This window comes from Diplotaxodon limnothrissa, linkage group LG15 (assembly GCF_057381915.1).
Source record: "Diplotaxodon limnothrissa isolate DT_005_m linkage group LG15, D_limnothrissa_male_GT1.1, whole genome shotgun sequence".
Classification (NCBI taxonomy): Eukaryota; Metazoa; Chordata; class Actinopteri; order Cichliformes; family Cichlidae; genus Diplotaxodon; species Diplotaxodon limnothrissa.
In genome coordinates, this window is record NC_140610.1 from 10666551 (window position 1) to 10692216 (window position 25666).

General features: G+C 40.9%; 2 protein-coding genes across 2 annotated transcripts in view; both read left to right on the forward strand.

The window, feature by feature from the left end:
* The first annotated feature begins 416 nt into the window (after positions 1–416).
* On the forward strand, positions 417–11211 carry moxd1l (monooxygenase, DBH-like 1, like). The gene is made up of 13 exons (XM_085373189.1): positions 417–775; positions 2509–2655; positions 6122–6274; positions 6357–6440; positions 6658–6813; positions 7392–7494; positions 8461–8630; positions 8705–8793; positions 8891–8987; positions 9080–9139; positions 10133–10251; positions 10345–10423; positions 11056–11211. Exons 1-13 carry the CDS (start codon positions 506–508, stop codon positions 11209–11211), a joined length of 1683 nt encoding a protein of 560 aa, XP_085229315.1. The 5' UTR covers positions 417–505.
* A 719-nt stretch (positions 11212–11930) lies between these two features.
* The window catches only part of rps6kc1 (ribosomal protein S6 kinase B1), a 30447-nt gene continuing 16711 nt past the window's right edge, over positions 11931–25666 (forward strand). Inside the window, exons 1-11 of the mRNA XM_085372075.1 lie at positions 11931–12086; positions 13391–13426; positions 14502–14622; positions 16075–16190; positions 16267–16360; positions 16473–16526; positions 17000–17422; positions 17737–17861; positions 18081–18179; positions 19882–19929; positions 20457–20589. Coding sequence (XP_085228201.1) covers positions 11985–12086; positions 13391–13426; positions 14502–14622; positions 16075–16190; positions 16267–16360; positions 16473–16526; positions 17000–17422; positions 17737–17861; positions 18081–18179; positions 19882–19929; positions 20457–20589 — 1351 coding nt within the window. The 5' untranslated portion in view covers positions 11931–11984. The remainder of the gene's footprint in view (positions 12087–13390; positions 13427–14501; positions 14623–16074; positions 16191–16266; positions 16361–16472; positions 16527–16999; positions 17423–17736; positions 17862–18080; positions 18180–19881; positions 19930–20456; positions 20590–25666) is intronic.

Genomic DNA, 25666 nt, shown 5'->3' on the forward strand with positions numbered 1-25666 from the left:
ATTCTTTTGACTCGACTCAAGCCTTTGACATATGAGAACGTGACAGTAGGTGAGAAGAAAGTATTATACATTTCACTTCTCCTTAGCACCCATTCATATGTCAATCACCTGAGCCTGGCAGTTAAAAAACAAAACAAAACAAAACAAAGTGTAGGTGAAATCTTCAGCCTACCTGTGGACATTTTAGTGCTGTATGAAAAGCACTGTGGCTGGAGACTGCTAGTACATAAAAGATTCAATTACGGATTTAATACTAAGGCTTTAAAGAAGTTGAGTTTGAAACTCTTGTGAGGTTTTACAAGGATGAGAATGTGACAGGGAGCCCAGTTTTTATTGTTCAGCAAGGGCAAACAGTAAATGCCTGAGCACTTTACCACCCCCCACTATCACTTGAGCTGATCTCGAAACGCAGGTGTGTCTTTGGATGGTGGGAGGGAGTTTGGCAGCCCTGCTAGTATTCAGCTCAGTTTGAAGAGTTTCAGCTTTGCAGCTTTGCAGAGGCATCATGTGCTCTCCGCTTCCCTTTTTCTCCCTGCTACTGATCTGCGCAACAGGGTCATGGGCGATGGATGTCACAATGCCCTTTATGGAGTACCTGGACCAGGAGCAACTGGTGTGCCTGAAGTGGGGCTTTGACAATCCAGCAGGTGACATTACATTCCAGCTGGCGGTCAACACCACAGGCTGGGTGGGTTTTGGTTTGAGCCCGAACGGAGACATGAAAGGATCAGACATCGTCATAGGAGGAGTTGGATCCAGTGGAAGCTACTTCTCGGTTAGTTATGAAATAATTATAAATGAGCAGCTGTTGTATTTTTACTTATTTAGTATAAACAGCTGGAAGCTTTCATCCTCATTCATCTTGTTTAATTTAATTTTGTGTTTTGGTTTTCTTTTCAGTTTCATATCAGTTGTTTTAGTTTGGATTCTATTGAAAATTATTAATTTTTGTTTAGTTTTTAGATTTGCATAGTTTTAGTTTTTAGTGTTACTGTGTCCTGTTCGGTATTTGTCAAGGACAGAAATAGAAAAAATAGATACAGCGGTGTGAAAAAGTGCTTGCCACCTTCCTGTTTTCTTATTATTACATGGCCCTGTGTGAAAAAGTGATGGCCCACACCTTGTTAAATCACAAATTAACTGTGATTAACCACATGTTATACAAAGCTGAGTTCAGTGTCACTGCCACACCCAGGGATGATTACTGCCAGACCTGCTGAATCAAGAAATCACTTAAATGGAACCTGTCTGACAAACTGAAGCGGGCTAGGAGATCTCAACAAAACATTTCATGATCCAAAGAAAAAGCTGAGAAACAAAGTCACTGACATCTATCAGTCTGGAAAGGGATATAAAGGAATTTCTAAGGCTCTGGGGCTCCAGTGAACTATGGTGAGAGCCATTATCCACGAAAGGAGAAAACTTGGAACAGTAGTGAAGCTTCCCCAGAGTGGCCAGCCTACTAAAATTACTCCAAAAGTGCACTGATGACCCTTCCAGGAGGTCACAGAAGAAACCAAAACAACATCTAAAGACCTGCAGACCTCACTTGCCTCTGTTAAGGTCAGTGTTAAGGTTAGTGACTCCACTAAAAATGGGGCTGGGCAAAAGTGGCCTTCATGGCAGAATTCCAAGATGAAAACCACTGCTGAGCAAAAGGAACAGAAAGGCTCGTCTCAGTTTTGCCGGAAAACATCTTGATGATCCCCAAGATCTTTGGGAAAATATTCTGTGGCCTGATGAGTCAAAATTAAACTTTTTGGAAAGTGTGTATTCTGTTACATCTGGTGTAAAAGTAACACAGCGTTTCAGAAAAGGAACGTCATACCAACAGTAAATTCTGTGGTAGTAGTGTGATGGTCTGGGGTTGTGTTGTTACGTAAGGGCCCGGAAGACTTGCTGTGGTAAATGGAACCGTGAATTACAGTCATCTGCTCGTGACCTCAAGCTGAAGCACACTTGAGTTTTGCAGCAGGACAGTGATCCAAAACACACCAGCAAGTCCACCTCTGAATGGCTTAGGAAAAACAAAATGAAGACTTTAGAATGGTCTAGTCAAAGTCCTGACCTGAATCCGATTGAGATGCTGTGGCATGACCTTAATAAGGCATTTCATACTTGAAACCCCTCCAGTGTGGCTGAATTACAACAATACTGCAAAGATGAGTGGGCCAAAATTGCAGTTGTTGCTGCTAAGGGTGGCCCAACCAGTTGTTAGGTTTATAGAGAGGAATCACCATGCAGGTTTTGATTTTCCCCTTACTAATAAACAGCTTAATTTAGAAACTGCATTTGTGTTTACTTGTGTTATCTTTTTCTAATATTTAACTTTGTCTGATGATCTGAAACAATTAAGTGTGACAAACATACAAAAAAAAAAAAAGAAATCAAGACGTGGGCAAACCCTTTTTCACACCACACAACTTTTGTAAGTGATCTTTCAAAAGGACACACCTAACAGTGCCAGAGACTAATGTCTGGCTTTCTGCTGTTGTTTTTTTCCATTAGGATCGATACGCCACGGGCAACTCCATGCCTCTAGAGGATGCACAGCAGAACTACACTCTCCTCTCTATGCGGGAAAATGAGGGGCAAACCGTCATGACCTTTAAGAGGCCTATTAAAACGTGTGATGATAAAGACTTCCAGATCACTGTAACTATTTTGTTGCTTGTTTCTTTTCTTTCTTTTTTTTCTTTCCCCTTATCACAGTCTGCATGTGTGGGATTAGTGTGACACAGCCATCACAATTATTATTTTTATTTTGTCTAATGAAGGTTTTTTGGTTTTTTTGTTTTGTTTTACAAAATAGTTCCCATAAAAACATAAAAACAAACAAGTGAATCATGCTGAGAAGAGGTGCAACGTTTCTCTCTTCATACCACATCTATAGGTCTCATATGACACCACAATTAGACTTTGTTGTCTAGGCCTGAAACACAAGTTAAGTCTCTTTGTTGTACCCTTTTCTCTGTTTTCCTTCTTTGTTGCCATAGATGTAATTCTCTGGCTAATGCTCAAGTTTCACAGTCTACAATCTGCAATTCCAGTTCTTTTGTTAGGCTCCCCGGGCTTTTTTTCCTCCACACATTGCCCTGGGTTTCCAGAAGAATACAATGGCACACAGCAAATCACTGGAGTTAAATATTCTGGAGTTAGGCATAAAAGTGCGCAAGAGTTACATTCCGGGAGTTTATTTTTCACCTTATACTACAGTCAGTGTTGGGGAGTACTCTAAAGCGGTGTAATATTTAGGTGTTCATTCACTGGGTGCTAAGGAGTCTAATTCAACACATTGCTGGTGTTGTTTGTCTGTCGACCGTTACAGCGCCTATCTGTGTTTCTTTCTTGGACTCCGACATGTAGGAGGTAAAAATACTTTATTTACTTTGGAATTTTCTGTGAGTGTAGTGATGTTATTTATATATATATATTCAGTTACATGGATGCACAAGTAAAATATAAAGTTAACTAACTAGCACTACATGTGTTTTCTGTATGTTATGCTGATTTGGAGATAGCAGCTAGGCTAATGCTAGTCAAAAGTTAGCTAACTTACTTATCTTACTGTATTTTAAGATACACATTTCACGTTGTCAATGAAAACGTTTATTTCTGTTTCTTAATTTTAACACCAACGTTTAATTTAACGTTAGCTAACTACAGTAATATTCTGTTTAGACTCATGGTAATGGCCGTATTTAACCAAAGAGAGGTGCAGCCTGCACTGATGAGATGTTGAGGTACCATTAACATCAGTTAGTTAGTCCTGCTGCACACTGAGACATGCACACAACCCTGTCTCCAGAACTGTAAAGACAAGGACACAGCAAACATGCAGTCACATTGTCTGCTAAACCAGCCTAGCTAAATAGATTTTAAGCAATATTTAGTGTGGACAGGCTAACTCAATGTAAGACAGTGTTCGTTGATTAAGTTATACACAGTTTACATAGAGTTACCATAAACAACCTCTTCTTCTTGTGTTGTGTTTCATAGTAGTAAAGGTATTTTTTTCCGTAGGTGGCCAAGATGTTGATAAAAGTAAAACACAGAGAGACAAAGAAATATGCAAAATTGGAAGAAGTCAGCTTCACAGATTTTGTGAGAGCAGGTAAGTTATGGTTTGTACTAAGTCATTAAAGAAGAAATGATAATGTTGTTATTAACTAAGTGATGATTTTACTTCAGTGCAGCAGAAGTTTCTCATACCAGAAAATGCAGCACTGAAAGTCACGGATGAGCAGGGTATAGAGGTGGATGAGGATATCTTTCCTGAACTTGCAGCAGTCAAAGAGGTGTGTTTTGTCATCTATACAGCTGAAGGTAAGTAAATATATGCTCTGATAGATTTTGAAGGATTTGATTTGTACAGTTACTCTTAAATAAACATTTTTAATTTGTCTAATATCCTGTGGTAACAATCACAAAATGCTGTTTTCATGGCTCAACAGTAAGTTGGATTTATCACATGCATTTCAGACATCCTGGAAACACAATCATCCAAGAAGCTGCGTGACTGCTCAGACCTAACACACTATGTGACACTCACACCTTGTGGTATGTAAATTGTATATTACCATAATAAAATACAAAATAACCATCTGTTCTCCTGGGAGAAAGTATAATTTAATCAAACCGTGCAATTTACTGGCCCTGTGTGCATAAATGGTATCTTTGTTGTGTTGTGTTTTTGATTGTATATACCTTGTATTCTAATATTTTTATTTGTCACCCTCAGATTTGACTGTCCTGAAGCAACATGTGGAAGAGCCCTCCTCTCCAAGTCTAACAGATACATTGTCTGTCTCAACCACCAGCAGTCAGAGCAGTGACACAAGTGATGCCGGACTTCAAATGGTTCAGCCTCTATTGGACAGCATACATGAAAGAAATGTAGATACAGTACTTAATTGACTTATACTTGACTCTTTAGTTGCCATTACTTGAAAAAGCTTAAACACGAAGATAAAACAGATTAGAGAAAAATAATTTAATATAGTATTTCATGTAGTTTGCTCTGCAACTGTAGTGTGTAATAAGACTTGCTCTCTCTCTCTCGCTCTCTCTCTGTTTTTGTTATACATGTTAACCATGAAACGTGTTTCCATGATCAGTGTCCTGCTTTTCAGGTAAATGAAACCATTTTTAAGAAGATACTGGTCCTAGAAAGGGAGAAAGTAAGACATTTCAAATGTTTTGATGCCCAAATGTCATATGGGTGTGATTCACAATTTTATGTTCTGTGAGAGAGTTGCATTACTTAATTTGTTGGCTTGATGGAGACTTTACAGAGTCTTCCTCACGTTAACACTGCATTACAAGAAGTGCTTATTCTGTAGTCATTTTTTTCCTTTAATTCTGTTTTTTTTTTCTTTTCGCCCAATGTTAGGCCTTTCTGACCTCAACTGTTTAGCTGCCAATAATGGTGGATATTATGCTATTACAGTACTGTTACACAGAATGTATGTTAATCCATGCAGCATTCATATTTGAATATGTTATTTTTGATAAATAAAATCCATACATTCATAATAATCACTATTGTGTTTTTGTAGTAATTTGCACCAAAAACCTAAAACTTTTTTCAATTGATGAGTAACACTACAAAAGAGTTAATATCAAACTTAACTCTAGTTATGAGTTAAATTTTACTCTATATGGTAGTAGAAATTTCACTCCGTGAGAGTTTAGTTTTAACTCCTATAAAGAGTTGAAAAATCAACTCCCGGAAAAGAGTTACTCTAACTCTGCACTAGAGTTCATTCGATGGTCACGCATGTACACTCAAATGTAGTTAATCTGAACTCCCTGAGAGTTTATTCCAAAGACCAGAATTTGCTGTGCATGATTTCATTTTGAACACATGAAATGCTACACAGTTCCTAGTAACAAGACTCAAAGACTATAGTACACCTTTGCAGTAGCACAGAAATCTACACAGTCAGCGCATTAAACCACTTTATGTAACATGTTAAGTTATTTTACAAGGTATAAAAAGATATTAATAATCAGAAACGTCTCACAATATCACCTTCCACAAGAATGTATATATTACTGTATTGCTTCTATGTGTAAGGGATCATATTGCCTGACCTAAATTACCATCTCTCTCTCTCAGGCTCAGCCAATCAAACTCATCTTTGCCTATGGGAAAACAGATGAGATCTCTTACCACGTGTCCAGACGAGGCACCAAAGAAGTAAATCTACTGAACTATATGCCAAAGTCCATCCCAACCAACTCCAGCTATCTTAGTGCTACGGTGGACAACGTAAGAATTACTGACAATAACAGTCAGATCAGAAATATCGTATTGTTTGTTGTTTATTTACCTTTATATTTGTTGTTTACAGATCATAGTCCCTTCCAACACTACCTACTATCACTGCAAAGTTATGCAGTTCCCAAAGTTAAATACAAAACATCATATTTACCAGGTAAGCATTATTTCTTTATGTTTCTGTCGTCACTGTTCTTTCATTTGTGTCTGATTGGGTAATTAAAATGCATATAAAAGCACACCCACATTGATGTATGTGTAAGCATAAATAAACTAATAAAAAAAGTGTCACAACAAAGTAGACTTTATGAATTTATATGCTGTCATTGTGATTTTTATGTTTATTTCAACCTCGTTCTCCTAATTTACCTCAGATCGAGCCCGTGATCGAGCACCTTGACCTCATTCATCATATGCTGCTGTACCATTGTCCCCCCAAAGTGACAGAGCCTTATGACAAGCCATGCTACATTGGAGACATAGGAGACAGCTGCTTTGGAATAGTGGCTTCTTGGGGAGTGGGAGGCGGGGTGAGAGAGACTGTACACTGTAAACCTAAAGAAGTTAGCAGAAGTTTATTAACTTAACAGTTGGACCTTATCAGAACTCCAATATTTTGATTGCATTTGACATGTACCTTTTGTCTAAAATAAAAGTAAAATTGTTTAATAATTGAATTCATAAATATTTAGTAACAAGAACTTAGTTTTCGTTTATGACTCCCGTGTGAATAAGCTGACATAACTTACGAGGAACGAGTACAACAGAGTCACTGTTTCAGTTTAGCAAAACTCAATATTTATTGTTCACTTTTATAATCGTTTTTTTAAATAAACAAAAGTCAAACATCAACTTTGAAAACTCAAAAACAAGTCAGACAAAATGTAAAGTTTATTTATATTTTTATATGTAGCGGGTACTTAATATCCAAAATAGTTAAAGTTCATCTGAACTGACTAAAATGAGAGAAAATATTGGATTAACTTGAGTTTGTGGGACTGTTTTTTTTTTTTTTATTAAATTTACATCACATCATTTTTTTCTTGTGTGTGTTGTTTCTGTGCCAGTGTTACATCAGTTCTCCTACAATTCATCTCTAAATCTTCAGGTGTACGAGCTTCCGGAAAATGTGGGAATTCCCATTGGAGGAGAGAAGAGCGATGCATTCTATAGGCTGGAAATCCATTACAATAACCCAGAGAGGAAAGAAGGTAAATAGTGAGTTCATTAAAACTAAGGACAAGTTAAAAGAGAAATATGACCCCTTGACCTCTGCAGTGAGGTTGCCGCATTGATCTGGATTATTTTAAAGTGTCACTGAAAATTAATCCAGAGTTGTTCAAAATGTTCATCTTTCACTATGATGAAACATTTCTGGCCTGATAGAAGCCTTAATTTTTGCCACAAACCCCTTCAAACACCATTTTTGGTTTTAACCTTAATTTAACCAGAAAGGAATAATTTTGAGATTTAGAAATTATTCTGAAAGTGTCTTGGACTATGTGGCACGGTGGTTAGCACTGTTGCCTCACAGCAAGAAGGGCCTGAGTTCAATTCCACCATCAGGCCAGGGTCTTTCTGTGGAGTGTTTGCATGGGTACTCTGGCTTCCTCCCACAGTCCAAAGACATGCAGTTTGTGGGGATAGGTTAATTGAAAAATCTATAATAATGCCCATAGGTGTGAACGTGAATGGTTGTCTGTCCCTGTGTGTTGGCCCTGTGACAGACTGGCGACCTGTCCAGGGTGTAGCCCGCCTCTCACCCCATGACAGCTGGGATAGGCTCCAGAACCCCCCGTGACCCTGAAAAGGATAAGCAGAAGCAAATGGATGGATAGATGCCTCAGACTAAAACGGGTAGCATTAATCTTAATCTTACATACCAACGCTGGGAGAAAACCGGCTCCCAGCTAGAGTGGGGGGCACCTGGGGAGCCATGTTTAAATACTGCGGCACAGATGTGTTATGCTGTGCTTTCCATTGCCACCACCAAAACACCCAGTTAGGTTGGCGATCTAGTTAAAGTGTTGAGGCACTTTGACACCCAGTATCCAACTATGTTTGTCAAAAATTTAATATGCTTCCTATGATCTTGAATTTATTTACTTAACTTTAATATCATTATTATTATTAGTAGTAGTAGTAGTAGTATTTGACTGTTCTTTTTCTCTCTACAGGCATTAAAGACAGCTCAGGATTAAGATTACACTATACTGCAAAGCTACGGCAGCATGATGTGGGCATTATGACTACAGGTGTCTTACCAGGAAGCCTGAAGTACGATATCCCTCCAAAAGCTAACCAGTTCCACACCTACGGCATATGCAACACTGCTTACTTTTCAAAGGTATGCACCTCTGCAATATGGATTCCAAGATGTATTTAAAAAGTCTGTAAAAGTTTTTTTTCTCCTTCCCATAGTTTTTGAACCCTGTGCCTGATCTTCAAGTGTTTGCTGTATTCTTGCACACTCACTTGGCTGGGACGAAAGTCAGAGCTGGCCACTTCAGGTAAAAAACAAAAAAAGGCAGACTCTATGCAGCTCAACAGCAATCAATGTCGTCTGCATGAATTTAGAGTTGATTTTCCCGGTGCATCCCACTGCAGAAATGAACGACAGATAGATTTTTTGGGCATAGATGAAAACTACAACTTTGATCTACAACAGGCTGTCAGTTTGGGAAGCATAAAGACAATCAAGCAGGTAAGGGTTCATTACTTCCATGCACATTTATGAACACAATAGAGAAAAATGGAAAACAATTAGCTGTCTATGGTTTTTTCCTTCCACTACAGGGGGATGAAATTGTAGTGGAGTGCACCTACAATACTACCAATCGTGCTTCAGTCACTAAGGTGGGTTAGTAGTGTATGACCTTGTGTCATCATATGGCTTGAATGAAATCAAGACTGCCTGAGTGAAACCAGAAAAAAATGTAGCACAAGTAATCTTAAACAAACAAGTGGTTTACTAGTTTTTGCATCCATATCTTAGAAATGACATGTAATGCACAATGTTCAGCTGTGATTATGACTGTTAAATATGTACTGCTTCCCATAGCAGCAAAATCCTTGTATCAAGAAGCATACAGATATGAACACAGTGTTCCTTCCTATTCATTATAATAATATCAAAAGATATGTGATCTGTAGTGAGGATAGGGAGTCAAGCGGAGACCTGGAGGTGTGCTCTGGAGTGAAGATGAATAAAAAGAAAAAATATCTGTAAATGAGAGGGAGACATTTGTAACGTGTGAAACTGCAGGGAGTAGAGGTAGTGAAAATGAACTAGCTTAAACACCTGGGGTTAACCAGGAATAGAGGGCAAGTGGGGTGGAGATGAGTGTCAGGAATGATTTGTGATTGAAGCAACAGTGAAAGGGAAAGTTTACAGGATGGTAAACCTTGAAAAGCACAATCTTCAAACCATACATCATAATGAGGCCTGTTGTCATGTATGGTTTGGAGATCGTGGCTCTGACAAAAAGAAAAGAGCTGGAGCTGAAGATTCTATTATTTTCATCAGGAACCACACTGGACAAGATTAGAAATGAGTACATCAGAGAGGCAGCTCAGGTTGAACAGTTTGGAGACAAGGCTGAGATGGTTTGGACATGTGCAAAGGAGGGACAGTTGATTTATCAGACAAAGGATGCTGAAGATGGAGCTGCCAGGAAGGAGAACAAGAGAAAGACCTCAGAAGAGATGCAGAGGGTTGGTGTGACAGAGGAGAATGATCCACTGTGATGACTCCTAAAGGGAGCAGCTGGAAGAAGAAGATCTCGCAATCATTTTACACCATGAAAGCAAGTTAGACTGCATTGAATCTCTAATGCATGCTCCTTTCAGATGGGGTTAGCAACTACCAATGAGATGTGCCTTGCTTTCCTGTTCTACTACCCTGTGATCAACATCACCTCATGCGTTAGCATTCCAGATACCAAAGGAGTGCTGATTGACGCAGAGAAGTAAGCTCTGATGCAATGCTTCAGCCACCCTTTTGATTTTTTTCCCCATACATATGCATTTGAGTAAACTAGCTATATACTGATTTTTGACAGAATACCCATGGATAAGATCACTGAGTATGAAATGATGTTAAAGAAGGCACCGCAATATCAAGCAATCATAAACAGTAATGTAAGTATCAGTCTTAGTTATTTGATACTGTTCTTTTTTTCCTGTGGGATTTAATCAAATGTTTTTGAAGATTAAAAGATAGATACTGGCACCGACAACACGTTATATTTTATTATTTATAGGTTATATAAAATGTTTATATCAATAAGCTTGTTTCTTTACAACTTCAGACATATAGTGGCTGGGTTATTAAAGTACAGGAAATAATATGAATGTGAACGTGATCCCATCATTAACATTTGACCTATTGTTTTTGTTTTTTACATGTATTTATTTTTATCTAACATTGTTTCCTCCTCTACATCTGTTCTGTATTGTTGCCATTTTGCATTTATGCTAAGCATCTTTGGAGTGTTAATTTTTATAATAATATTTGACTGGCCAGTAAGCCAGGCTTCTATACTGTCACACACATCTATGCATGCGTATTTAAGATTTTATAAATGGTTCTTATGGTTTATGATCAAAATATGATAAACACAGCATAATCACAAAGTTGGAGCTTTTATTTGTCTTTCTCTACAGTATGTGGCATTTAAGTGGAAGTCACTGACAAAAAAAGCAAGATATTTCATTGTTTTTTAACTGCAGAAAAAAAGTGTTATTGTGATTATCTTTTTTTTTATTTGCAGCACAATGCAAACCTTTTCCCAAATGGCACTGTAAGGGATCTGATGAAGACACCTGTTGCTTGCCAGATTAGAAACACTTCAAACAGATTCAGCACATCCTGGATTGTGAATCTTGCAGGAATCATACTTGTGCTACTCTGGATTATATTAATGTAGCCCAGGCATTGGCAATAGAGCCAGTTCCAATCCCTATAAAGGAAGACAGAGTTGTTCAAATCTTTACTGTATCGACATTACATCAGATTTTCCAAGCTTTTGGTTTCTCTTTTTATGATATCATTTATCTTTCTTGTTAAATTTTAATCACAGTCATTTTCTTTAGCACCTGATTGATTTTCATACTAAGCACAGGGACAGGGATATTTACATTACACATATTAAGCCATTAATACTGAAGCACAACTTCAGTTTGTAAGCTGGGATACTGTCTCTACCACAGCAGCAATAAAAACATTTATTGTTTCTGAAATGGCAATAATAAAAGTTTGCATGATTTTCAGTATGAATGCAGTTTTTTTTTTTCCTTTATTGCATTACTATTTGCTAATTGAGTAGATCAGAACTTTCTGTATTATTAAATCCAAATGTTGGTTGTTAAGATTAACAGTTAATTACAGATCAAGTGTACATGACATAATATGCTTCCCATGTTGCACAAAAAATGACTTTCTGTTTGGTGACATATATTCTATTGATTTAATGTCTAATTGTTAATTTCTGTGTTTAAAAAAAATCTGATCACTCACGGAATAAAGAAATTCACCGGTAGCAAATTGAACTGCCATTCCCGTAGACAAAGATTACAGTTCAGTTGCTTTCCTAAAGGGGGCGCTCTGATTTATTTGTCTGCATGTTACTGACTGTGCAGTCAGAGAATGAATGTGTACGGCTAGCCGGCTGGTAGCTTCGGCAATGTTGTCAATATCAGAATGATATCGCAGCGGGACAGAGGAGAACTTGCTCGGTTTTATACTGTTACAGATCCCAAGAAGCACCAGAAAGGCTACACTGTGTACAAAGTCACTGCAAGGGTAAGTAAATAGACGATGAGCACTGGGAAGGCTAGGCTAATGCTAGGTGTCAATAGCTAGCAGTGTTAGCCAAGCTGTTATGATTATAAAGAGACCCAAATAAAAACGTCAGGTTAACCGTGTGGCGGTGAATTAAAAGTGGCGACAGCTTTTGAGAACATATGTGTAGCTAATGGGCACATTCATACCCTCTCTTGTTTCAAAATACATGCTTTCTATTTGCTAACTTACACTGTCGATTTGAAGCGAATTGAATGTGACCCAGAGTTAACCCGGGTGTTAATGGTTTGATGCTAAACAACTAAGTTAATGTTATGTATAGTGTTGTGATACACAGATATTCAGGAGGTGGCAACTCGTTCTTTTGTTTCGCTACATTTTCAGCTAACAAAACTATTTAACACTTCTGTGTTAAAGCCGAAGTACTTTATGATCCGCATGTTGAGCAGAACCGAAACACAATACGTGTGTACGAATGAGGAGGAGGCAAGTGTAACAGTGAAGTAAAAGGTGGATGAGTTTAAATACCTGGGGTCAACCATCTAAAGCATCTGAGTGCAGGCTGGGGTGGAGTGGGTGGAGAGTGCCAGTGGAGATTTCTGGCAGGAGGATAGCAGTAAATGTCAGAGGGAAGGTTTAGAAAGTTGGAGATTAGGTTTAGGTTTAGGTTTGGAGACAGTGGAACTGACAAAAAGAGAGAAGGCAGAGCTGAAGATGTTAACATTTTCATTGGTAGTGACCAGGATCGACAAGATTAGAAATGATTATATCACAGGGACTGACTAGCTTGGGTTGTTTAGAGGCAAGGCTGAAATGGTTTGTACTTATGCAGAGGAAGGATAGTGGATATATTGGGCAAAGGGTGCTTAACTTAGAACTGCCAGGCAGGAATAAAATAGGAAAACTACAGGAAAAAATTAATGGATGTAGTGAAGGAGGACATGCAGAGGGTTAGTGTGACAGGAGGATGCTAGGAATAGGGTGAGATACGTAGAGCAGCGTGCCTACTGATGATTGAGTTTATCTGATTATTAATCAGCACTTATGCGATCACATTGCTACATTCGCATTGTAAAAACTGGACTGGGGCAGGCTGAGTGTCTTTGTCTGGCTGCTGTCCTTGTTATGACTCTGGGTGATGTCTCGTTCTAACACTCGAGACTTCCGTCACTGTACATAATGCCGTCATTGTGACACTCAGAGCCTTGTCCCTGCTCATACTTGTGACAGCCCTGCAAGGAAGTTGCTCTAGCAAGAGATAGGGATCACTCACATGGATTTTCTCTTCTCCCTCTTTTACACAGATAATCTCCAGGAAGAATCCAGAGGATGTCCAGGAGGTAAGACATGCAGCTTTTTTTCAATCCATTTTTTGAGTGGTCAATGCTTCTTTACCTTTGACAACTGAGAAATACCAAGACAAGGGCTACTGTATTTCTCATCCAAAAATAATGGCAAGGAGATATTTCAGTTTCAGATATTTCGTTTTACTCGTTTTAATTCATGAATTTCAGAATCTGGCTTTATGGCTTCTTTACACATTATATCCTGAAACCAAAGCTTAGGTCTTTTAACCAGAAACATTGTGAAATGTAGTTTACAGATAATTAGGCCTACACCTGGAAACTTGTTCATATCTAACTTTTGCACTATTTATTTTAATCTAAATGCTTACTATCTATATATGCCTTGGTATGGACAGAAATCCACCGAAGTTACTCATTAATTATTCTGCTCATTTTACACGGTTTTACAGAGTATTTAAACCAACCATACTTGTCTGTGTTGTGCATGCATGCTGTCTTACATTTCAAACACACTGAGGAATGCAGTTAAGCCCACAACCAGTGCTAATGCAACAGGCATGATGTCAATTACTGTATGTGTTTCTAAGAGACAGAGAGATGTTTTGCCAGAAACACACATACCTCCATTACTGAGTAATCTTCCTGTTTGGAGGATGTGATTGGCCTAGTTTTTCCCCACACCATCCAGCAGCCTAAAATTTCCGCACACCACAGTAGCATCTCAATATGTGGCCATTATGCTTTTCTTTATTCCACTAAGTAACTGCTTCATTCTGGTTGTTGTGGCTTGTATTTAAAGTTTCGAAACACAAGATGACAGCAAAATGTGGACTACATTGATTTATGTTTTGGCCTAGTAGCAGTCACATGAGGGAAAAGTCTCTGGAGTTAAAGGCTGTGGAGTACTCTGGTTGTTATGTTAGCTATTTTTGAGTTTAACAAGATAGCATTATCGGTGACAATGAGCTTGCATTTACAAACAAGTAGAAAATCAGCTGCTTTTGTTCAGTCAACGATAATAATCATAATCCATTCAATTAAAGATAGATAGATCTTTAAACCCCAAATGATTGATTTATCTGTGTCTTCTGTGTCTGTCTTTCTGTAGATAACAGTGTGGAAGAGATACAGTGATTTCCGGAAACTCCATCAGAATCTCTGGCAGCTGCACAAGAATGCATGTGGCCAATCAGAGCTGTTTCCTCCCTTTGCTAAGGCCAAGGTCTTTGGTAAGAAGATGACTTTCTCTATTCCCCTGTGTCACACATTTGCCCTAAAATTATCCAGAGCGAAAGCTTGTCTTGATTGACAGAATTACTCCTCTACAGTTTTGTTCTTCTGTGAGATTTCTTTCGATTCTACAGTACCTCATCTTTGAGTTGTTGAGATTTTGAACAAAGAAAAATGTGAATGTTAGACTCTGTAGTAGGCGTGCAACTAAAGATTATTTTGTTAGTCGACTAATCTGCCAATTTTTTTTTTGATTAGTTAATCGGTCAACAATTATTTCAATAACTCTTATTCCCGCTGTTACCCTGTTGTCTCGTCCCAAAGCAAATTAAAATAATGACACAGGAAACAAAGGATTTTGAAAATAATCAAATGTGTTTAAACATTACTCAAGAGGAACTCTGTGAGAATAAAAATTAAATAAATAAAAAATTAGGTAATACAAATTAAAGTGTTAGTAGTATTTTGGCAAAAAAAAAGTTATGTGCAAATAGGAAACTAAAAATGGCTTCTGTCCATAAGTTTAAATAAAGCTTAAAATTAAATCATAAAGATTTTTTTTCCAGTCCAAAATGAAAAAAATTTGCAAAGTTCACAGATGATTTAATTCATGAATGCACGATTGCAGTGAAAATGCTCTGGACTGTTATCTTTGAGATGATGTCCCCAGCTGCTGATAATCATGCTGAGGATCCTCTCTGTCATGACTTCAGTCATTTGAGAGGTGCAAGAGCCTCTTCTCAGGACAAACTCATCTATACGCCTTTGCTTAATACTAGGAAAGCTGAACAAAACAGAATTGGAAATAAAACCAAATCACAAATTTGGTTTTATTTCATAGTTTCTCAGATGGTGTAGTGATCAATACCAGTTACACTGTTTAATCCTGATATTGATGTGAGAAAGAAACTAGGAGACAGTGTAGCTACTGCTGTTTAATGGTTTTCTATCGCATTTCACTTACTAGCCAACAAAACTGAAACTGTTCGCTTAGCAAGCATCATCCATGAAAAGTTTCCGACAGGTAAGCTAATATAAACATTACTGTACACACATGAACACAAACAAGGTATTAACGCAATGCACTAACTTGACTGCTTAAAACTGACCCATTCAGAGTCGACGTCACAGCTCCAGGGTGCCGGTGTTGTGTCAAAAACTGATTTCCAGATTTTTCCATGCGTTTTATATGTAACGTCTTTAGTGCATGGTTTTAGAACATGATGCGTCGAGAATAAAATTCCACGGTGACAAATTTTCATAGTTGAAGTCATCAATTATATCGACGCATCGTTGCAGCCCTGCTTTGTAGAGATGGATTTGCCCACTTCAGATAGCTTGGTGTTATTATACTGTAAGCAGGCACTAGTTATAATAAATACAGTATAATCACTTGCGTAATGGAAGCATCACTTATGTATGTTTTTTGCATCTGTGTGTGCCTGTCGTAGGTCGTTTTGATGACTCGGTGATTGAGGAAAGAAGACAGTGCTCTGAGGATCTCCTGCAGTTCTCAGCTAATATCCCTGCTCTTTACAATAGCCAGCATATCCAAGATTTCTTCAAGGTATTTTAGTACACATTGACAGAAACACAAGAATAATCGCAAAAAACTTTTGACTGAATTATTTTTTATTGTCCAGGGTGGTGAGGTCCATGACGGCTCAGAGCTCATTGGACCAGCGGAACCCTTTTCTGAGTTCCTGGCTGACACTCTATCAGACTGTAGCTCTGATGGTAGGGTTGCACACAGAATGTCTTTCCTGTTATTAGTCTTCCTTTCAGCTTAGGTGCTGATTAGTAGGTGCTAATTCAAATTTGCTTTGCGATGTCTGGATATGTTTTTCAGTTCAGAGAGATATCAGTGGGGCAGAAGATTTGACTCTCACATCAGAGTATGGAGGTATGTACAATAAACTTGCACACTTTAAATATTTTGGGATATATATGGATCTAATAAATGGTGAGTGTAAAAAAGAGTCAAGACAGGATGGAGAGGGTGAGCATGGGTGATTTGTGACAGAAGAGTGAAACTAAAGATTTATAAGATGGTAGCGACCAGAAGAGACAGGATTAGAAATGAGTACGTGAGAGGAAGAGCTGAGATGGTTTGAACATGTGCAGAGAAGGAATAGTGGACATTTTGGACAATCAATATAGGGCTGCCAGGCAGGAGGAAAACAGGAAGACCACAAAGAAGGTTCGTGGATGTAGTGAAGAAGGACATACAGAGGAGGATACTAGGGATGGGGTGAGATGGAGAGACAGGTGATCTACTGTGGCTACCCCTAAAGAGAGGAAGATGATGATGTAGTTTTGTTAAAGGTTTATGTTTGTAGCTGTCCGTTATGACTGCGGGATTCCTGTTATTCCTAGGCCCATCCAGTGACAGCGACTTGACCTCCCTTGCGGTGGACACAGACTCTTTGGCTGAGTTGGATGATGGCATGGCCTCAGGTCACACCTCCCCAAACCAGCCACAAGGGGGAGCCACCAACATTAGCAGCAGCTGCAGCCCTCGCTTGCCCTCCCTGCATGTACATCGCACTCCATCACCTGCCCCGGTCCCTGCCTCCTCAGCCCCTAACCCAGAGGTTAGCTGGCCAGGTCGAGCACCGCTCTTCCCCAGCAGTCTGAAAAAATCCACTGGCGGCAACCTTAAGGACGTTAATTCAGACTACTTGGACAAAGCCAGTGAGCTCATTTGTTTTGCTGTCCAAAAGGAGAAGGAACAGGACTACCAGGCAGCTTTTTCATACTATCGCAGTGGAGTTGACTTGCTGCTGCAAGGCGTGCAAGGTTAGTTTGACCAAGAGCTCAATAAATTTCTATATGGTCTCATAGTAGTTGAGTGACACTTGGGCTCAGGAACTTACCTAGAACTCTTGCTTTGATGTTGTAGACTGGCAGTTATTGAAATGCAGAAAAAGCATTGTCCAGAAACCGTCCAATTTGTTAAAATTTCACTACAAATGTACCTTAAAAAGGATCTATTAAGCATAAATGCGTCATTTTTACTTTGTAAGCCATTTAAATTCCATGCTTTTAACTTTAGACTCCACTCTATTCGATCTACTTTGTTAAAAAAATATTAATTACATTTTTTTCTTTAGGTGAGCCAAGTGCTACACGGCGAGAGGCCGTGAAAAAGAAGACTGCCGAATATCTGATGCGTGCAGAGCAAATATCTAGTCAGTATCTGAGAAGCAACATGGGTCAAGGGTCAACACAAACAGTGGTGAGTGGGAGTGAAATGCTGGTTCATAGGCTTTCTGTATTGTATTACACAAATGTTCTTTATATGCATGCATCTACCAGGTTCCTCACACGCACTGCAGTGAAAACATCATAAGTTTGTGAATGAATTGATTAAATGATTAAAGGAAATAAGTTTATCTTTTTGAATGAATGATTTAATTGCATATGTATGAAACACTGAAAGGTTTTTCTTTTCAAGGCCTTTGGGGTACAGTGCTGCTCTTCTTTGAACAGAGGAGGGCAGCAGAGTCCATCTGAGGAGCTGAGAGCTTACAGGGTGTTAGGGGTCATAGATAAGGTATGCTTTCAATTTACAAGTGTTGCATCCTCCAAGCTGACTGTATGACTTCATTTAAGTGTTGTTTCATTCACCCAATCACCAGTTTGCCTTTTTTCTACCAAGTAATTTTTTAATGAAAACACATTTCATTAAAATACACATTCATGTAATTTGATAGCAGAATTCTCACAAAATAATTACACTCAGGGCTAGCAGACATTCGTTAATTTAATGATGACTTCGACCCAGAGTATGGATGTTATCCAACTCCAGATTTCTCTTCCTTGTGTGTCCTTTACTTCTTTGACCATCTCTTTTATCAGGGGTAATAAAACACAGTAGATTTACTGGATGTATGGTAAGGGCTGAGTGTGTGTATGTTTAGCATCAGTTATGACTACCACAAGGTCAGTTTGGGTTGCTGGTCCTCTCAACCAGCTGCCGGCGAAGCAACTTCTCCACTCAGCCATGAAATGACTTGGCAAGCAGCTCAGAGAGCGACACACAACACTGAATCAATGATGCTCATCCTACACACTCACTCAGACACACGCACACACAACAACAAACCCTAAGGAAAACGTTGACACAATACCAACATGTATAACTCCACTGAGGTGCACTCAAAATACACAATATGTCAGAAGTCTTTGAGGCGTTAAAACAAAAAAAAAAAAACCTCAATCAAAGATGAAGTTATCCAGCAGTGGTGTTTTCTTTCCTCTTATCTATTTCCACCCCCTCCTCCTTCCTCCTTTTACTTTAAATGGGGACAGCGGGGACAGATGGAGAGAGGTCCTCACCCTGCTGCCCCCACCAGCACCGCCTCACCCACCCCTCCTATCTATCTCCCCCCTTCCCTGATGTTTGTTTCTTAATTATATTAGCACCCTGGCTAGCACCGCCACTCTGTTTACTCACTGCTCCATTCATATCCATTTAGCCTGCACCTGTTTGGTCCCAGTCAGGGTCACATGGAGAGAACGCACTCTCAAAACATACACATGCACCACACACACACACACACACACACACACACTGGGTCGCACACATATGCTCAAGCTCTCCCCTGAGACAGGGAGGGAGTAAACGAGCGATGGAGATGTCAGAGAGGAAAGGAGAAATGAGGAAGAAGGGAGAAAATGAAGATCTCAGGAAGGAAAAAGGGGGGAAGTGAAAAAGAACAGGGAAATTAAATGGGGAAAAAAAGGATTTGCTTTCCCTTTCTGTTGACATCTGACAGTTTAGTGATGACACTGCTAGTAATTACTGCCTCTGTCATGACAAATTGCATAGCTCTGTGGTGACATGTTTTAGACAGCACATGTTCTCTAAAATTGATGCTCAGTCTTGTATATAAACAGAGTTATAAGTGACTCTCACTTTGTTCTGAATGTTTTTTTAAGGACCAAGGAATGGCCAGATTTGCTAGAATATTTCCAAGAATATTTAGGTCTTTTATATCCTTTAAAGCTCTGTTGATTCTTGTTTTTCTGTATAATATCACTGAGACTGTTTGGTTGGCACAACAGGATCTGACATAGTAGTGTCAATTTAGTGTAATTTAGGGGCCTGCATTAATCTCTTAGTAAACCTTATGTGTGTCCTGACCCGGTCATTTAAAAAAAAAAAAACTGCTTTGGAGGACATAACCACTACATCATCTTAGTCTGCATATGTCTCTTCGTGTCCTGCAATTAATGGTACTCTTCTATTGCAGGTTCTTCTGGTCATGGACAAGAGAACACAAGAGACTTTCATCCTGAAAGTAAGTCTAGTGTGTGTGTGTGCGCGCGCGTTATGTTGTGGTGTGGGTTTTTTGCCCTGCATCCTCCTCGTCCTGACTGTAAGTGTGAAGTGTGCCAGAAGCCCCTGTGTGTGACTGGTGTAATTGATTCTAATGGGCCTGTCCCTGTCAGCTCCTCTGCTCTCAGGTGTGAGACGTGTGCCAGATGCCAACGCACCGCGCAGGCATAAATGACTACACACACGCGTGCGCACACGTGCATGCATGCATACACACTCTCACACCCGATGTGAACTTTACATGTAGCGCTGATAGATTTGTGTGGCTCTTGTGCTGTATGTAGCTTGATGAATCCGGTGACTTTGGGTTGCCACAGGGCATAACTAGCACTTGGTTAATGGGAAGTTTCTCCTTTGCCACATTTTTTTTCCTCCTATTCATGCACACTCTTTTCTTATCTTCTACTTAAATGCTTGTTATTTGAATCAGTGCATATGTTCCCTTTAATGACTCACCTCTCATCTTTTTTTTCTTTTTTTTTATTGCAGGGTTTGAGGAAAAGCAGTGACTGTGGGCGGACGAAGACGAACATCATGCCTCGCTCTGTGCCCCACATGGTGCAGCTGAGAAAGTTTGTTGTCTCAGAAGACACAGTTTTTCTTCTGCTGCAGTATGCTGAAGGTAAGGGACACATTTCAGTCTCATCTGTTTCATCTTCCCTCATTTGTCTTCTTTACCTCCACCTCTCTTTTCCCCTCCTTCTCCTGACTCTCCGGTCTCCTGCCCCTCTCTGTGCCCTTGTTCCAGACAGATGTTTGATAGAGATGGGTGTGTGTCACAGGTCATTATTCTGAATACCAGGTGGCGCCATGCTTCATTAGCTATGCCAACACCTGGGCATCCTTACATCCCACTCACTCTAGGATGTGTGTGTAGACTGTGTGCGTGGGTGAGTGCATACTATGAATGGCAGCCATATTTTTTAACGCCCTGTAACCTATTCAATCTGGTGTACTCCATAACCATCCTGTGCTAATATTAGTGGACAGTATTGAATTTCATATGGGATGTTCAGCAGGATTTGATAAAGCCAATCAGAAACCGTTTCACTCATTATGACTCACTCCTGTTACACGAAAAAATCCCGTAGTAGTCCTGCTTTTATAGTATTAACATGGAGGTAGTTGATAGGCGGAGGGCGGTGCACTGTTGGACGGACCAATCGGAGTCTGCGCTGCGGGACTGTTTTGATCACGCGGACTGGGAAATGTTTCACGTGGCCGCCAGAGACATTGATGAATACACAGACTCAGTCTGTGGATTTATCAGGAAATGCGTGGAAGATGTCGTCCCATCCAGAACAGTCAAATCCTTCCCAAATCAAAAACCCTGGATTAACGGAGATGTTCGCGCGGCACGGAACACCGCCTTTGCCTCCGCGAACACATCGGACTACAAACACGCACATTACCAACTCCGGAAGACGATCAAAGCAGCCAAACGTGAGTACAGGGACAGGGTGGAACAACAGTTTGACAACCCTCGGAGTATGTGGCAGGGACTAAACACGATCACAGACTTTAGAGGGAAAACCAGCACACCGCAGACCACGGCCTCTCTGTGTGAGGATCTAAACGTATTCTACGCTAGATTCGACACAGCGAACACCATGAGACCGGACAGTGTGCGCACCGCGGATGACGTCAGTGCGCACACTGTGTCTGAGGAGGATGTGCGGAAGTGCTTCAGGAAGGTGAACGCACGCAAAGCTACTGGTCCGGACGGGATTCCCGGCCGCGTCCTCAGGTCATGCGCGGCTCAGCTGGCTGGAGTGTTCACGCACATCTTCAACCTTTCCCTCTCTCTGTCTGTAGTCCCAGCCTGCTTCAAAATGGCCACCATCGTCCCTGTACCCAAATCCTCCACCATCTCCTCATTGAACGACTGGCGACCTGTAGCCCTGACCCCCATCGTAAGCAAATGCTTCGAGAAGCTGGTCAGGGACTTCATCTGCTCTGCACTACCCGACTCACTGGACCCTCTACAGTTTGCATACCGCCACAACAGGTCCACTGATGATGCCATAGCCCTGACACTACACACTGCCCTGTCACACCTGGAGAAGAGAGACACGTATGTGAGGATGCTGTTTGTAGATTACAGCTCAGCATTCAATACCATCGTTCCCTCGAAGCTGGACAGGAAACTGCAGGATCTAGGACTGAGCAGCTCCCTCTGCAGCTGGATCCTTAGCTTCCTGTCTGACAGACGCCAGGTGGTCAGACTGGGCAGCATCACCTCATCCCCCATCACACTGAACACTGGTGCTCCACAGGGGTGTGTACTGAGCCCTCTCCTGTACTCACTCTACACCTACGACTGCACAGCCACTAACAGCTCCAACATCATTGTGAAGTTTGCGGACGACACTACAGTGGTGGGTCTTATCACCAACGGTGATGAGACGGCTTACAGGGAGGAGGTCAGCGCCCTGACCCACTGGTGTCAAGACAACCATCTCACCCTCAACGTCGCAAAGACAAAGGAGTTGATAGTGGACTTCCGGAGGTGCAGAGAAGTACACACCCCCATCACCATCAACGGCGCTGCTGTGGAGAGAGTGAGCAGCTTCCGGTTCCTTGGCGTACACCTGGCTGAGGATCTTACGTGGTCAGTACACACAAACAAAACAGTGAAGAAGGCCCAGCAGCGCCTCTTCTTTCTCAGGAGACTGAAAAGATTCGGCATGAGCCCCCGCATCCTCAGGACCTTCTATCGCTGTGCCATTGAGAGCATCCTCACTGGATGCATCACCACCTGGTATGGCAACAGCACCGCCTACAACTGCAAAGCTCTCCAGCGAGTAGTGCGGTGCTCTGAACGGATAATTGGAGGTGAGCTTCCCTCCCTCCAAGACATCTACAGGAAGCGGTGCCTGAGGAAAGCGGGGAGGATCATCAAGGACTCCAGTCACCCCAGCCATAAACTGTTCAGACTGCTTCCATCAGGAAGGAGGTTCTGCAGCATCCGGTCCCGTACCAGCAGACTGAGAGACAGCTTTTTCCATCAGGCCATCAGACTGCTGAACACGTCATAGACACCTCAGCTTCACTACTGGAACTTCAACATTATGCACTCCACACTGTATATAAATGCCACTTGTTTTGCACATATTCAACTCTGTATATTTTATATATTTTATTATTATTATTATTATTATTATTTTATTTTATTTTTTTACTATTTAATTTGTAAAAATGTGTATACACACACACACACACACACACACACACACACACACACACACACACGTGGGAAAATATTTAGTATACACATCCAGAAATGCATACACTATTATATATTGTACATATATTTATTAGTTTCAGGTTGGCCATTCTTGTATTTTGCTCGTTTGTGTTGTTGTGTTTGCACATCTCTGTTGCTTGTGGGGCTCGCACACAAGAATTTCACTCGCATGTGCTGTGCCAGTGTGCCTGCACATGTGATGTGACAATAAAAAGTGATTTGATTTGATTTGATTAGGCTGAATAAGGATAGACGGGCAGACGGAAAGAGGCAGTGACCTGAGTGACATTGGACAAAACAACATGTGGATGGTTTTACTTTCTAAGCCATCGAGCTGCCCCGCTATCATTATCATCACTGTGAACTTCGTATTCATTCTAATTGCACACAGCAGATGCTAGCTCCCAATTACTTACACTACAGCTGCGTGTGATACGTATGTATGCCTGTGTGTATGTAGCCACTCTTTTTTTTTTTTTTTTTGATGTAGCATTTTCAGATTCAGAAAAGTGAGATGCTACGGAGCCCCGCAGGGGACATAGGAGAAAAAAAAACAAACTCGGGATCTCGCAAAACTTTCTCGCGAAAGTTGAATTCCAACAATGGCGGCAGCTACTTAGTTGTAATATTACTCTTTCTGGGTCACAAAATACACTTTTAAGATATTTTGAGGCGTGAATGTAGTTGTGTAAACGTCAGATACCTGCTCGGTTTACAAGACATCACATATTTGCAAAAGTGCTCCGACGTTTTTGGAGACCTGACACCCACTAGCTCGAAGCTAACGGGAGGTCGAGACCTACTACAGCCGGGAGGAACACCGCTTTCCCGGCACATCGTGCCTCGACCTCCCGGTCGGCTTCGAGCTGGCGGCCACTAGCTCGAAGCTAACGGGAGGTCGAGACCTACTACAGCCGGGAGGAACACCGCTTTCCCGGCACATCGTGCCTCGACCTCCCGGTCGGCTTCGAGCTGGCAGCCTCCGAAGAATGCGGCTAAAACTTTTGCGAGATCTCGCAATACTTTTGCGACATCCCGAGTTTGTTTTGCGAGATCTCGCAAAAGTCCGTCTTAATTTTTTTTTCTAACTAATTTTTTTTTCTCCCATGTCCCCTGCGGGGCTCCGTAGATGCACATCTGGAAAATGGTGTCAAAAAAATGGGGATTTCTACCTGCATGGAAATCCCCAAACTCTCAAACTCATTTGTGTGCCAATACTTTGTTGTACTTAAGTCAGTTATTAATTAATCAGAATCAGAATACTTTATTGATCCCTGGGGGAAATTATTTTTTGTTACAGTGCTCCATTTTAAACCAACATTAAGACAAGACAGACAATACACTAACTAAGAATAGTACAATATATACATATATATATATATACATACATACATACATACATACATAAGTCACTCATAGATAAATAGTTGGAAAAGAAACATGTGTAGTTGTAGCAGCAAACAGTGTGTTAAGTGGATGCGTTGTACAGGGAGATGGCCACAGGCAGGAATGATTTCCTGTGTCGTTCAGTGGTGCTTTTCGGTAATCTCAGTCTCTCACTGAACGTGCTCCTGTGACTGACCAGCATGTCATGGAGTGGGTGGGAGGTGTTATCCAACATTGTCTTTATCTTGGACAGCATCCGCCTCTCCGACACCACCTTGAGGGAGTCCAGCTCCATCCCCACAACATTGCTGGCCTTACGGATTAGTTTATTAAGTCTGTTGGCATCTGCGACCCTCAGCCTGCTCCCCCAGCATGCAACAGCATAGAGGATCGCACTGGCCACAACAGACTCATAGGAAATCCTCAGCATTTTCTGGCAGATGTTGAAGGACCTCAGTCGCCTCAAAAAATAGAGACGACTCTGGCCCTTCCTGTAAAGTGCTGTGGTGTTTTTAGCCCAGTCCAGTTTATTGTCAATGTGTACTCCAAGGTATTTATAGTCCTCCACAATGTCAACACTGACCCCCTGAATTGAAACAGGGGTCAAGTGTTTCCTGGTCTTCCTGAAGTCCACGATCAGTTCCTTGGTCTTTGCCACGTTGAGCTGCAGATGATTCTGCTCACACCACGTGACAAAGGAGTCGACCACAGCCCGGTACTCTGTCTCATCATCCCTGCTGATGCATCCAACCACCGCAGAGTCATCAGAAAACTTCTGAAGATGGCATGTCTCTGTGCAGTGGCTGAAGTCTGTGGTGTAGAGGGTGAAGAGGAAGGGGGAGAGGACAGTCCCCTGTGGTGCCCCTGTGTTGCTGATCACCTTGTCAGACACACACTGTGGGAGACGTACATATTGTGGTCTTCCTGTCAGGTAATCAACAATCCAGGACACCAGAGAAGCATCCACCTGCATCGCTGCTAACTTATCACCCAGGAGGGTCGGCCTGATGGTGTTGAAAGCGCTGGAAAAGTCAAAAAACATGACCCTCACAGTGCTCGCCGGCTG

Excerpts from the sequence above, each read along its gene's own strand:
- moxd1l (XM_085373189.1), top strand. The coding sequence starts at position 506 with ATGTGCTCTCCGCTTCCCTTTTTCTCCCTGCTACTGATCTGCGCAACA. Across the intron at positions 6,814-7,391 it reads CTTGGGGAGTGGGAGGCGGG|GTGTACGAGCTTCCGGAAAA; the intron begins GTGAGAGAGACT and ends CTAAATCTTCAG. Across the intron at positions 10,424-11,055 it reads AAGCAATCATAAACAGTAAT|CACAATGCAAACCTTTTCCC; the intron begins GTAAGTATCAGT and ends TTTTATTTGCAG.